Raw genomic sequence first — 15579 nt, 5'->3', positions numbered from 1 at the left:
CTGTGAGCCCCGTGTGGGACAGGGACTGTGTCCGACCTGATTAACTTGTATCTACCCTGGCACTTAGAACAGAGCTCAACACACAGTAAATGCTTAACAAATATGAAAACAACAACAATAACGATAACAATAATAACTAAAAAAATCAATCAATGGTATTTATTGAATGCTTACTGCACTAAGTGCTTGGAAGAGTATGACATAACAGAGCCGGTAGACACATTCCCTGCCCACAAGGAACTCACAGTGAAGAAGCGCTCAATAAATAAGACTGAATGAATGAATGAAAGAAGGGGAATGATAATAATGAAATTGTCTTGTTGCCCAAGGAAATATCTTGTTTGCATTTGCACGTGCACAGCTTCGGGAGGGTACTTGCAATGAGTACTACATTGCAAGTTTTCCTTAATATGGGGTTTTACACTTGCCGCCCCCCAGCAAGGTATTGGAGAACTGGACGTACTGTGGGACAACAAATCCCTGAACCATTGCTTCCACTGAGCATGTTCAGTCCATGGTTGTGCTTTTGGGAGCCTTCTAATTAGCTGCTGGGAGATGAGGATCTGTTACCCCCATGGCCCCAACTAGGCCTATTGTATTTGCAATACGGGCAATAATAATAATAATAATGATGGTATGTGTTAGTGCTTATAATGTGCCAAGCACTGTTCTAAGCGCTGGGGTAGGTACAAGGTAATCAGGTTGTCCCACGTGGGGCTCACGGTCTTAATCTCCATTTTACAGATGAGGTAACTGAGGCCCAGAGAAGTGAAGTGACTTGCCCTAAATCACACAGCTGACAAGTGGCAGAGGTGGGATTAGAACCCATGACCTCTGACTCCCAAGCCCATGATCTTTCTGCTAAGCCATGCCACTTCTCAATATGAGGATGAGGATAGAGTTTCCAGTCGAAAATGACGAATGACGGAATCTGGGTGAGAGAACTGATTATGATGCTAGTGGTCTTGTGTAGCCCCACTTACACACTTTGGTCCTTGCCAGTTGTGTTCCTGCTGAGGCACAGGGTATGAGTGAATAGGCAGGAAGGAGCGCAGCACATAGAGAAGCAGTGTGGCCTAGTGGGCACAGCATGGGCCTGGGGGGCAGAAGGACCTGAGTTCTAATCCCAACACCGAGAGTTACAAGAACAGCCAAAACATGGTGCCTGCCCTAAAGGAGTTTATAATGGAATGGTGACAGAACTAATGTCAATATGCAGACATAAAAATAAACCTAAAACATGTGATGGGCATATTACCCTGTCCACACTAGCCACATTAGACAACGATTTTTTTTAAGGATTCTTGCCAGGCCTGTCCACTTCTTTGACTGTCCAAGTCCAGACCAGAAAGCTAGTTGGGAAGCAGCATGGTGTAATGGATGGAACACAGGCCTGAGAGTCAGAAGGTCATGGGTTCTAATCCCGACTCCGCCACTTGTCTGCTGTGTGGCCTTGGGCAAGTCACTTAACTTCTCTGTGCTTCAGTTACCTCATTTGTAAAATGGGGAATAAAACTGTGAGCTCCATGAGGGACAGGGACTGTGTCCAATCCGAGTTGCTTGTATCCACCCCAGCGTTTAGTACAGTGCCTGACACATAGTAAGCACTTAACAAATACCATTATTATTATCATTATTATTATTATTAGCTTCTCAGGAAGAATCCCTGCATATGTGGGCTGTTCAGAAATTAAGCTTCTTGTGGGCAGGGAACATGTCTACTAACTCTATTATACTGTGCTCTCCTAAGTGCTTAGTACAGTGCTCTGCACACAGTAAGCGCTCTGTAAGTACCATCGATTGATTAAATTATGCTCCACTTTGTAAATGGAGGCAAAGATGCTACCTGTGTTCAAGTAACTTGGGCTGGGAAGATTCTAAAGCCCCACACAGAGAATACAACCATCTATCTGTCACCCCTTGAAAAAGGGTGAGGGAAGAGCACAGTTTGGGAGAAGCACACTTTTTTTTTTGTCTCATTGCCTACCTGCTCCATGAAATCCCCCGCAGATATACAGCTTCCCATCCACTGCCCCTGCATTCGTAGAATTGGTTCGCAATGAGAGGAGTGGAGAGAGCAAAGGGGGTCCCTCCCTCCAAAAATCACCATCAGGGTTGTAGATTTCCACAGCATCCAGACAGTTGCGCACCTGACCCTTGTCTCGACCCAGGCAGCCGATCCCACCTGCAAAAGATGATGTCTATCAATGAATGCTCCAAGAAAAGAAAACAGAAATGCCCAACCCCACCTTTCCCCCAGCCAGACCAATCTCATCATTCAAGTGCTCTCTGTTTGTACTGTCAAGTACTTACCGTAAGGCTATATACCAATGATGTATGAGAGGCTCCAACATGTTCTTGAAACAAGTGGAATGATTGATTCTCTTTCAAAGAATTTTGCATCTGTGTTTAATCTAATACCTTAGAATCGCTGTGGCAGGGCTTTTTATCTAGCGGGTGCTGTGTAAGAAATAACAATCCCTCTTTTGGAGTTTCAACACCAATTGTAGAATCTTACTGCTGGAAGAGACCTTAAGAGAGCATCTGGTCTAAACACTTAAGCAGGTGAACACCTGAACCACCTCGGACAGAAGATTGCTGGTTCTATTTTTTAAATATCTTCAGGGATTGCAATTCTACTACCTTCCTTCGTCTCTCTGAGTATCAAGAAGGTTTCATATTTAATTAAACTCTGCCTGCAATTTCAGTTCACTTTTTCTGTCAGGGTCTCTTACCATTTGTCCTCCACTTTCACAAGCCATCTCATTTAAAACAACAAAAAAGTCTTCATAGACCTGAAGACAATTATTACAACTTTTCTAGGTACTGTATATGTTGACAACTTGTACTTCCCAAGCGCTTAGTACAGTGCTCTGCACACAGTAAGTGCTCAATAAATATGATTGAATGAATGAATAAACCAAAATGTGACAGTTCCAACTCCTTTAACCTGTCCTGACACCTGGGCTTGCCTCCTTCTGGAAGCCTTCCCTGACTAAGCTCTCATTTCCCCACCCTACTATCCCCGTCTACTGCCTCACCCATGCACTTGGGGGCATTTGCAGTATTTGTTAAGGGCCTGCTATGGGCCAAGCACTGTACTAAGCAATGGGGCTCAGCTCAGGTCCGTCACTTGGATTCATACCCTTCATTCACCTTCAGCCCCACAGCACTTATGTCTTGTCTTATGCCGTTGAGTCGTTTCCGACCCATAGCGACACCATGGACGCATCTCTCCCAGAACGCCTTGCTCACTATCGGCAATCACTCCAGTGGTGGATCCGTAGAGTTTTCTTGGTAAAAATCCAGAAGTGCTTTACCACTGCCGCTTTCCGCGCAGTAAACTCGAGCCTCCGCCCTCAACTCTCTCCCGTGCCGCACAACCCTTACGTACATACCCATAATATATTTATTTATAGTAATGTCTGTCTCCCCCTTTAGATTGTAAACTCCTTGTGGGCAGGGAACATGTCTTCCAACTCTATTACACTGTACTCTCCCAAGAGCTTAGTATGGTGCTCTGCATGCAGAAAATGCTCAATAAATAAGATTGATGGATAGATTGATTGACAGAGTCCCTGCCCAACATGGGGCTCACAGTTCCAACCCCTAAACACTTAGGTACTGCTCCCCCTGCCCTACCCCTCCAACGTTTGCGTACATATCCTTATATGTGGTTGTTTCCCTTGCTTGTAATTTATTTTCCTGTCTGTCTCTCCTGTGTGCCTACTTACTCTACTGTACTCTCCCAAGCACTTAGTACAGTGCTCTGCACAGAGTAAGCCCTCAATATATACCATTGATTAATGCTTGTCCATGGCCTCTTGGCCACCTTAGTAATGGCAGACACAGACAGGAGAGTGGTGAGGCCTTACGAGTGGCATGGTGAGTGGCGGGGTTTTAAGCGGAGTCTAGCCAATGACTAGAGACCATTTTAGTGGGAGAGCCCACTAGATTGTAAAATTCTCCACTACACCATACGTGCCTCCAGGACAGGGATTGTGTCTACCTAGTCTAGTGTACTCTCACAAGCACTTTCTTCAGTGCTCTGCCCACAGTAAGTGCTTAATAAATACCACTCATTGACTGATGGATTGACTGAGAGCTGCCGAGGTTTGCTCTGGGGCCTGCTAACAAGGGAAAGAACCTTCTACTTTTGTTTTTCCCAAGTCAGGATCCCAATATTATTTCATTGTTCTCCCTGGATCTTCTTGGTGGCGTCATCTCCTCAGCTGACAGACTAGAATGAATAATGCATCTTCCAAAGGTGAGCGATTTTCAAATGAATGGAAGAAATCATTACCACTTTTTAACTAATGGGAAAATGGAGGCAGAGAGAACTTGTCTAAGGTAACATGAGGCCTTGGCAGAGCTAAAACTCCAGATCCTCAATGCCCAGCAGGGATTTCACGTCAAGAAACTTCTAAGGCCAACATTATTTTTTCAAAATCCATCAAAATAAATGTTTCTCCTGGTAACATGTTGTCAGGCTACATCTTGATCAAAGAACATATTCTTTTTCCTTTCTTCTATCCATTCCTTCAACCTCCACCTAGCCCCAACTTATAGGTCCTTTAATTATAATTATGGTACTTGTTAAATGGAAGCGCTGGGGTAAATACAGATCGGACACAGTCTCTATCCCATGTGGGGCTCGGAGTCTAAGAGGGAAGGAGAAGAGATCTTTTATCTCCATGTTACAGATGAGGTAACCGAGGCCAGAGAAGTGAAGTGACTTGCCCAAGGTCACACAGCAGACAGGTGGCAGAACTGGGATTAGGACCCAGGTCCTCTGACTCCCAGACTTGTGCTCTTTCCACTAGGCCACACTACTTCTCATTAATTAATTAATTAATTCATTCATTTATTCATTCGTTCAATAGTGCTTACTGAGTGTCTACAATGTGCAGAGCCCAGCACTAAAGGCTGGGTGAGAGTACAACCCAGAATAAATTAGACATACTCTCCGGACCACACAGGGGCTCATGATTTTTAAAAAAAGAGGTGAGCGGGGGTACAGGCAGCAGACACACAGGGACACACCGGGACATAGAGAACAAATAAATATAATGGGAGAAATACAGTTATGGCCCGGCTTCTGTGGGTAGGGGTGCTACCCCTACACCTCCTGGGCCCCTTCTGCTCCAGTGCGGCCATTACAGCATTTTATCTTACACCAGAGCCGAATTCTGGTCAGTTCAGTTTACGTGCAATACTAGGTCCTCATTTTCTTCCATAGTTTTTTTGGTCCCTCTTTTCCTGTGTGTGTGCTGCCTTTCCCCCCGCCTGCTAAAATTCACCTGTTATTTTTAAATTGTGAGCCAGGGATGGTGTCTAATTTATCCTCCATTGCAACACTTCCCCGGCGCTTAGTACAAGGCTCTGCCAAGAGTAGACACTCAATATTGATGTTATTGATGCCTGTTTACTTGTTTTGATGTCTGTCTCCTTCCTTCTAGATGGTAAGACCAATGTGGGCAGGGATTGTCTCTATTGCTGAATTGTACTTTCCAAGCACTTAGTACAGTGCCCTGCGCACAGTAAGTGCTCAATAAATACAACTGAATGAATTGAATGAATGAATAAGCACTATTGAATGCCCTTTCTACTAGACCATACTGCTTCCTCTCAGGGTCAGTTCGCTCTAGCGTCTGCCCTCCTGCCTCAGCCTCTTCTCTGCCAGCCAGCGGACAGGATGGCCACGGGCCGGGGAGCCACCTCTTGCCCACCTGACCGAATCAGGGCTGACAGGAGAGCTGTGTTGGTGGCACGGACCCACACAACTGGATGGAATCACGCGGCCCGGGGATTGGATGGCTAAAGAAATGGCCCTGAACTCAGCCCACCCAAAGTAGTCTCCTGGGGCATGTGGCTGCCAAATGATCATCTCCTTCTGGAGCTGTGCAGCCCTGGGCATGGCCTCACCCCAGTAGCACTGCTTCCTTGGACTATTGTTCCCAATAGAAATGGTCTAATTGATCACATTTTACCCTACCCTTGCGGGAAGGTAGGAAAATTGGATTTGAGCCATTTTAAAGATCAATAAGCTGAGGCAAACAGAGGCTAAGTAATTCTCTAACGGCCACACAGTGAGTCAGTCAGGGGCAGACGAGGCACCAAAAATCACCAATTCCGAGTCGGAGTTGCTGCTCTAACCACTAGCGAAACTCTCTCTGATGCAATGCATGCAATGGGTTCTATGTTTTTTGCATTTTGGATAACTGGGTGCTTGTCAGGTTCATCTTCTGGTTCCCCACATGTATTTAATCATGGTGCTCACAGTCCCCCGTTCAACAAACATCCTCTGGTTTCATCGGCCGATAGCTCAGATGTTCGACTATGAGAGGAAAATACGTTAGTGGAGCCGCCATTGTGTTCTGAAATCCATTAATCAATAAATCAATGTTATTTATTGAGCACTTATTGTGTGCGGAGCACTGTACTAAGTGCTTGAGATAGTATAATATAATAATAGTAATAATGATGATGGTATTTGTTAAGCGCTTACTATGTGCAAAGCACTGTTCTAAGCACTAGGGAGGATACAAGGTGATCAGGTTGTCCCATGTGGGACTCACAGTCTTAATCCCCATTTTACAGATGAGGGAACTGAGGCACAGAGAAGTGAAGTGACTTGCCAAAAGTCACACAGCTGACAAGTGGCGGAGCTGGGAACAGAGTCGGTAGACACATTCCCTAGCCACGATGAGCTGACAGTCTAGAGTGGGAGACAGACATTAATATACATAAATGAATTATGGATATGTGCCTATCCATACATAAAATGCTCATTTAATTTAATTTATGCTTATATTATTTTTTGCTTATAAAGTGCATAAAATACATAAATGAAAATTAATGCTTGAGAGTTCGTTCTGTCACACTTGGGTTGCCTGTAATCCCGCACACTTTCAAGGATACTCTTCTAAAGCAGTTCTAATGAATTCAAAGCTTAACTCGAATCTCTGTTAGTTAAATAACAAAATCAAGCACACCATCTTTATGAACAAACGGGTCCTACAAGGCTCATCTTTTGGATGAGAGAAATCACAGGGTAGGTTATGTGATCAGCACAGCTTTGGAATTTTAATGAGGGATCTACAACCCTCCCTTATCTTCCAGTATTATCAGGCCTGCTGACTAAATGTATTGATAGCTCTGTTGCATTTGAGCACGGCTCTTCTCACTCAGCCAGAATAAATAGAATAGTTCTGAGTCACGTCCAGCCCAAATTATGGGGAGAAATTTATTCTCCCCTTCAGCAATAAGAGAAAAGAGCATTTCTTAAAAAAAGCTCTTGATCTTTCTGGGTTTGTTTGTGTCTTCTGTGAAGATGAGACACACTACCCTCCTTAGAAAAACACATTTTGGTTTGGCAAAGCTTCTTTTGGGTGAGCTGGCTTTATATGCATAGTACACACGGAGACACCAGGTACCTGACAGGTGGAGGTGGAGGTGCTTAGGGTTGACGATGGTCAGTGGTAAACCCAAGACTAGAACCCAGGCTTCCACTACCTAAGGGAGCCCTGTCTCTCTTTACCACGATGTGATCTGTTACAGAGGGGGCGGTAAAAGCCGTGTGGGGTGCCACAGCTTTGGCAAGTACTTGGAGCCAGTGTTTTTATCATTTCCTCAACTCAGGAACTATTATTTCTTTTTTATGGTATTTGCTAAGCACTTACTATGTGCCAGTCACTGTTCTAAGTGTTGGGGTAGATACAAGCTAATCAGGTTGGACATAGTCTATGTCCCACATGGGAATCACAGTCTCAATCCCCATTTGACTGATGAGGTAACTGAAACACAGAAAAGTGAAGTGACTTGACCAAGGTCACATAGCAGACCAGTGACGGAGTCTGGACTAGAACACGGGACAAGAATCCAGGTCCTTCTGACTCCCGGGCTCTATCCACTAGGCCCCGCTGCTCCTTGTTGCATTTGTTTCTCATTTCCTTTGTATCAAGAATTGTAATGATTATTATGGTATTTGGTAAGTGCTTTCTATGTGCCAAGCACTGTTCTGAACACTGGGGTAGATACAAGATCATCAGGTTGGACAAGGTTTCTGTCTCACATGGCACTCACAATCTAGGAAGAGGAACAGGTATTGAATTCCCATGTTACACATGAGGAAACTGAAGTACAGAGGAGTGAATTGACTTGCCCAAGGTCACCCGACAGGCGCTCAATAAATACAATTCAATGAATGAATGAATGAAGTGGCAGAGCCGGTATTAGAAATCAGGTCCTCTGATTCCCAGGCCTGGGCTCTTCCCACTAGGCCATTTTACTAGGGAAAAGTTCAAGGATATTGTACCAGACACATACCTGGCTCATAGGGAGACTGGAAAAGATAGACACCTTGGGAAAAAAATAACTGGTACAATTCAGTTAAAAAGAAGAACAAAAAAACCCCCAAATAACACAAATAACACAGTAACAATAACAATGAGAAAAACAGCAGTGATGGACTTTCCCTAAAAGAACAGTGGATGACTTGCCCGAGGTTGCCCAACAAGCAAGCGGCAGAACCTGGATTGGAAGTTGGATCCTCTGATTCCCAGGCCACTAGTCCATTGAACTGGGGAAAAGTTCAAGGATCTTGAATCAGACACATCACTGGCTCACATGGATAAGACAGATACATTGAGAAACAAATAATTGGGACAATTCAGTAAAAGAAAACCCCAAAACCTTGCAAGAAGAAGCAACGTGTTCTACCGGATTGAGCAAAGGCCTGGGATTCAGAAGGACCTGGGTTCTAATCTCAGCTCCGCCACTTGGGTACTGTGTGACTTTGGGCAAGTCACTTCACTTGTCTGCCTCAGTTACCTCATCTATAAAATGGGGATTAAGATTTTGAGCTCCATGTGGGACATGGACTGCGTCCACCCTGATTAGCTTGTACCTATTCCAGCACTAAGTACAGAGCCTGGCACATAGTCAGTGCTTAACAAATATCCCTTAAAAAAAACTACAATAAAAAGACATAAATACACAAAGAGCACGGTAAAAGTAACAATAAGAAAAGCAGCAGTGATGGAGTCTCACTACAGGAATGACAGATGAACCTCGATCCTGAGACTTCAGGAAGGAGAACCCGCACAGAGGAATCGATTCTCGTGATCATGGTTTGTGGAGCGCCACTCACACTGCCTCACCCTCGTCAGTCACGTTCTTGCTGGGGCATGGAGTGCAACAACTGGGCAGCACCTTAAGTTCTTGGTAGTCACCCCACGGCACTTACGTGTACATCCATAATTTCCTTTAATGTCTGTCTCCTCATCTAGACTGTCAGCTTCTGGTGGGAAGGAGATGTGTCTACCAACTCTGTTGCAGTGCACTCTCCCAAGCGCTTAGTCCAGTGCTCTGCACAGAGTAAGCGCACAATAAATGCTTTGATGCCTGTCTCCCCCCTTCTAGACTGTGAGCCCACTGTGGGCAGGGATTGCCTCTATTTGCTACTGAATTGTACTTTCCAAGCGCTTAGAACAGTGCTCTGCACACAGTAAGTGCTCAATAAATACTATCGAATGAATGAATAAATACCACTGACTGATCAATAGGAAGGCGGGCAGGGGTGCGGCACGCTGCGATGAGCACATCAAGTTCGTTAAATGCAGGACCCAATTATGGCCAAAGTGATCCCAGGAGAGGGCCATAGTGTCCTGACCTCGCAGGCTGTTGTTTAGAGAGTCGTTCTGTTTTTTTGTCCACTTTAGCCAGCTATTTTACTCTCCCCCACCGATGGCAGAACCAAACTAGAACCCAGGTCTCTTGGTTCCCAGAGCCGTGCCCTTCCCCTTGGACCAATGGTGGGAACAGAAAAGCAAAACATTTGCTTCATTACATTTCATTACATTTCATTACAGGGGAAAATAGTTCTCACTGCTTCTCACTGCTCCAGGCAGAGTCATCCTTCCTCTAAACAGTCACGGCTTTCTGGACGACTGAAAAGGTAAGAATGTTGGCTTCTCACCGGCAGTGGGGGGTCGGGAAGCAAGGAGGTGCCGTGTCTTCAGGCACCATCCCATGAACTCAAGAGCTGTGTTCGTGGGAAGCAGGGGTCAAACACGGCTGCCCTCAACTTCTGCCTGGATGACTCCCTGGCGGGTGAGAACAGAAGGGGAAGGGCATTCTGACTTTAGTCAGTCAGTCAGTCAGTCAGTGGGAGCTTACTATGTGCTAAGCTCTTGGGAGAGTACAATATAACAATAAACAGACTTTAGGCACCATGCTGCCAGCCAGCCCTGCAGGCAGCTCTGACTGCAGAGAGCCATTAGGGCCCTCGAATCCCCTGAGGGAACTCTCCACTCTGAGAGGAATTGTACAATGATCAGAATTATCAAGTCCTTCCAGGAAGTAGGGAAGTCAAGCTGTATGTGCAGTTCCCCCGGAGTCTGATGCCTGAGCTCTGACTAGCTAATTGCTAGCTAATTTGACTAGCAAACCATCCTTCCTTTCACAACATCTTCAGCGCTGGGAGATTTTCAAAGATTGAACTTCCCCCCACCTCCCTCCCTCACCTTGCTGCTTCCCCATACTTAAGGCTAGCCCGGGTTCAGCTAACAAACCTCTAAAACGACTTTATTCCTAACTATGCAGCCCTCGTTAGCCCTGTGTTCATTTTCCCAGCCAACTGGATAGCAAACTACCACTGTGTTGTAACAGTTGAATACATTTCCTGAATTTCTTAACTCTATTAAAGCAGCCTTGGACATAGTTTCCAAACTAGCAGCCGATCCCTAAACCCTGCCTTTATTTACTAATGCCATCCCACCTAGTCTTGAGCCTCCCCATACTAAGCGCTGGAAGCAGCGTGGCTCAGTGGAAAGAGCACGGGCTTGGGAGTCAGAGGTCATGGGTTCTAATCCCGGCTCCATTACTTGTCAGCTGTGTGACTTTGGGCAAATCACTTAACTCTCTGTGCCCCAGTTTCCTCATCTGTAAATTAGGGATTAAGACTGTGAGCCCCACATGGGACAACTGATTACCTTGTATCCCCCCCCACCACTTGGAACAGTGCTTGGCACATAGTAAGTGCTTAACAAATACCATCATCATCATCATCATTCACCGACACTGTCCTTTCCTGGTTCTCCTCTAATCTCTCAGTCTCTATCCAGGGTTCCTCAGCCTCCCACCCCCTAAAATGTGGGGAATCCCTCAAGGTTCAGGTCTGGCTCTCCTATTCTCCATCTTACACCCACTCCCTTGGAGAACTCATTCGCTCCCATGGATTCAACTACTAACTCTTTAAGGATGATACCCAAATCTACATCTCCAGCCCTGACCTCTCTCCCTCTGCAGTTTTACATTTCCTCTTGCCTTCAAAACACCTCTATTTGGTTGTCCTCCCGACACCCTAAGCTTAATATGTCCAAAACTGAACTCCTTATCTTACCACCCAAGCCCTGTCCTCCCCATGACTTTCCCATCACTGTAGATGGCACCACCAATCCTTCCTGCCTCACAAGTCTGTAACTTTGGCATTATCCTTGACTCCTCTCAACCCACATATTCAATCCATCACTAAATTCTGTCAGTATCACCATCACAACATAGCTAAAATCTGCCCTTTCCTCTCTATCCAAACTGCTACCATGTTAATACAATCACTCAACCCTCTCCCACCTGGATTACTGCATCAGCCTCCTTGCTTGACCTCCCAGCCTCCTGTCTCTCCCCACTTCAGTCCATTCTTCACTCTGCTGCCCAGATCATTTCTCTTCAAAAACCTTCAGGAAACGTCTCTCCACTCCTCAAAAAACTCCAGTGGCTGTCCATCCACCTCCACATCAAACAAAAACTCCTCATCATTGTCTTTAAAGCACTCCATCACCTTGCCCCTTCCCACCTCACCTCGCTACTCTCTTACTACAAACCAGCCTGCACACTTTGCTCCACTATTGCTAACCTTCTCATTGTGCCCTCAATCTCGTCTATCTTACCGCGGACCCCCCACCTACGTGCTGCCTCCAGCCTGGAAAGCCCTCCTTCCTCATATCCAACAGAAAATTACTCTCCCCTGCTTCAAAGCGTTATTGAAGGCACATCTCCTCCAAGAGGTTTTCCCTGAGTAAGCCACCTTTTCCACTTCTCCCACTCCCTTCTGCATCACCCTAACTTGCTCCCTTTGTTCTTCACCCCTTGCAGCCCCTCAGCACTTATGCAGTGTGGGTCAGTGGAAAGAGCACGGGCTTGGGAGTCAGAGGTCATGGGTTCTAATCCCGGCTCTGCCACGTGTCTGCAGTGTGACCTTGAGCAAGTCACTTAACTTCTCTGAGCCTCAGTTACCTCATCTGTAAAATGGGGATTAAGACTCTGAGCCCCACGGGGGACAAACTGATCACCTTGTAACCCCCACAGTGCTTAGAACAGTGCTTTGCACATAGTGAGCGCTTAACAAATGCCATTATTATTATTATGATCATATCTGTAATTTATTCTATTTTAATGTCTGTCTCTCCCCACTCTAGACTAAGCTCCTTGTGGGTAGGAAATATTTCTGTTTATTGCTGTATTCTATTCTCCCAAGCACTTAGTACAGTGCTCTGCACACAATAAGCACTCAGTAAATACAATCGAATGAATTGAATGAATACAAGCTAATCAGGTTGGACACAGTCCATGTCCTGCATGGGGCTCACAGTCTTCATCTGAGAAGTAGCATGGCCTAGGGGAAAGAGCAAGGCCTGGGAGTGAGAGGACTTGGGCTCTAGTCCCGGCTCTGACAATTGCTTGCTGTGTGACCTTGGACAAGTCACTTAACTTCTCTGTGCCTAAATTCTCCTGATTTTCCATGTGGTACAGGGACTGTGTCCAACCTGATTAACTTGTATCTACCCCAGCACTTAGAACAGTGTTTAACACATAGTAAGTGCTGAACGAATGCCATAAGAAAAAGCAGTCTTGTGAGAAGTAGCATAGCCTAGTGGATAGAGCAAGGGCCCAGGAGTCAGCAGGACCTGGGTTCTAAATCCTGGCTTTGCCACTTGTGTGCTGTGTGACCTTGGGAAAGCCACTTAACTTCTCTGTGTCTCAGTTCCCTTGTCTGTAAAATGGGGATTGACTGTGACCCCCCCATGTGAGACATGAACTGTATCTATCCCAGCGCTTAGTATAGTGCCTGACATGTAGTAAGCACTTAACAAATACCACAGTTATTATGATTATATCTGAAAAATCACTCTCCCCACCTTCAAAGCCTCATTAAGAGCACATCTCCTCCAAGAGGCTTTCCCTAAGCCCTCATTTCCTCTTCTCCCACTCCGTTCTGCATCACCTTTGCATTTCGCTTTGTACCCTTCATTCACCCCACCCCAGCCCCACAGCATTTACGCACATATCTGTAATTTATTTACATTAACGTCTGTCCCCCCATCTAGACTGGAAGCTCACTGTGGGCAGGGAATGCATCTACCAACACTGTTATAGTGCACACTCCCAAGTTCTTAGTATAGTGCTCTGCACACAGTAAGCTCTCAATAAATACCACTGATTGATGGATTGTGCTGTCGTGTTTGTTGTTTGTAGTGCCTGATGCCATTTTCATTTTTGCCTCCCTTTCTCTCGATCATGATAAAGCTTCTGCTCAAAAAGAGCCCTTCCTCTTTTTAATTACAGTCCCCTATGCTGGTCTATCCATGGCAATTTTCAGCTGGGGTGCAGCATTATCTAAGGATTTGTTTTACTGTACCTTAGCTTAGGTTTCCTCTGAATCCCATGTGTTATAGACCGGGCCCTAGTTTCAGATTTAATCCCTCCCCCAGTCCCCATCCACTGATCTATTACCTCTTTTGTCATTTTCTCTGAGGATCAAATGATGGGGAGAGGGATGTCAGAAGAGGATCTGTGCATCCTGTCTTTGCTCCTCTGTTTCCTTAGACCATTTTAGGTAAAATCAGCCTCGGCTGAATTGAATTTAACTACAATTCTGAGAGAATAATCTATTTCTTGGCTTTCAAATTGAGACATTTAGAGCTGTAGTCTCATCAGTGCCCCGAGGATGGTCATTACCCTTGGTCACTGAAGTTCACGGCTTTTGGGCTCTCTCAGCTCTAAAGCTGCTCTGAGAGTCTCAGGGGAAGATTTGCCTAGAACTATCCTTTACCACCAGCTATTAGAAATGGAGATTACAAACTCTCCTCCCAGATTTAGCCTGTGAGTCCCTTGTGGGATAGGGACTGCTTCCAACTTGTATCTACCCCAGAGCATGGGACAATGCTTGACACATAGTAAGCGCTTAACAAATACTATTAAAAATGATGAAATCCTGGTACCTCAGCCATTAGCTACACTTTATCATCATCATCATCAATTGTATTTATTGAGCACTTACTATGTGCAGAGCACTGTACTAAGCACTTGGGAAGTACAAATTGGCAACATATAGAGACAGTCCCTACCCAACAGCGGGCTCACATATGTATATATGTTTGCACATATTTATTACTCTATTTATTTATTTTATTTGTACATATCTATTCTATTTATTTTATTTTGTTAGTATGTTTGGTTTTGTTCTCTGTCTCCCCCTTTTAGACTGTGAGCCCACTGTTGGGTAGGGACTGTCTCTATATGTTGCCAATTTGTACTTCCCAAGCGCTTAGTACAGTGCTCTGCACATAGTAAGTGCTCAATAAATACGATTGATGATGATGATGATGATAAAAGGGGGAGACAGAGAAAACCAAACGTACTAACAAAATAAAATAAATAGAATAGATATGTACAAATAAAATAAATAAATAAATAGAGTAATAAATATGTACAAACATATATACATATATACAGGTGCTGTGGGGAAGGGAAGGAGATAACTTTATGATACCTAGGCTAGACTCCTGCAACCCTTGAAGGCTGCCTAAAAACCATAGCCAGTATAGAATAAAGTACCTCAACCACTGAATGCTCTCTACAGCTTGACCATAGGATGTCAATGATCTGCACTCTGTTCTGGCTTCCTGTTTCCTCCATGGTAAATTCCAAATGATGACTAGATTTGTGGGGCCCCTCTACCTGTGCACTCTCCTGGCAATTCGGTTTGCTAAAGGTGCCCCTGCTCAAAGCCTCCTTACATGCGACAGACAATTACTCTCCCCCCCACTTCAATGCCTTGTTGAAGGCACATCTCTTCCAAGAGGCTTTCCCTGACTAAGCCCTTCTTTCCTCTTCTCCCATTCCCTTCTGCATCTCCCTGACTTGCTCCCTTTATTCATCCCCCCTCCCAGCCCCACAACACTTATGTACGTACAGACCCCCCTAGACTCTAAGCTCATTGTGGGCAGAGAATGTGTCTGTATATTGTTATATTGCATACAGTGCTTTGCAAACAGTAAGCGCTCAATAAATACGATTGAATGAATGAATGAATGAATGAAAAAGTCAGTCAGTCAGTCAATCGTATTTATTGAACACTTACTGTGTGCAAAGCGCAGTTGGGCAAGTCACTTCACTTCTCCGGACCTCAGTTATCACATCTGTAAAATGGGGATTGAGACTGTGAGCCCCACGTGGGACAGGGACTGTCTACCCAGGCGCTTAGAACAGTGCCTGGCACATAACGAGTGCTTAACA

At 45.2% G+C, this 15579-nt stretch overlaps 1 protein-coding gene across 3 annotated transcripts in view; it reads right to left on the bottom strand.

The window, feature by feature from the left end:
- KBTBD12 (kelch repeat and BTB domain containing 12) overlaps window positions 1-15579 on the bottom strand; it is a 74063-nt gene that overhangs the window by 17466 nt on the left and 41018 nt on the right. For all 3 annotated transcript variants that reach the window (XM_038739974.1, XM_038739977.1, XM_038739976.1), the window contains exon 5: window positions 1988-2185. In XM_038739974.1, coding sequence (XP_038595902.1) covers window positions 1988-2185 — 198 coding nt within the window. The remainder of the gene's footprint in view (window positions 1-1987; window positions 2186-15579) is intronic.

This window comes from Tachyglossus aculeatus, chromosome X1, assembly GCF_015852505.1.
Source record: "Tachyglossus aculeatus isolate mTacAcu1 chromosome X1, mTacAcu1.pri, whole genome shotgun sequence".
Taxonomy (NCBI): Eukaryota; Metazoa; Chordata; class Mammalia; order Monotremata; family Tachyglossidae; genus Tachyglossus; species Tachyglossus aculeatus.
Note: the sequence above shows the minus strand (reverse complement) of the source record. Positions and strands in the feature narration are given on the sequence as shown.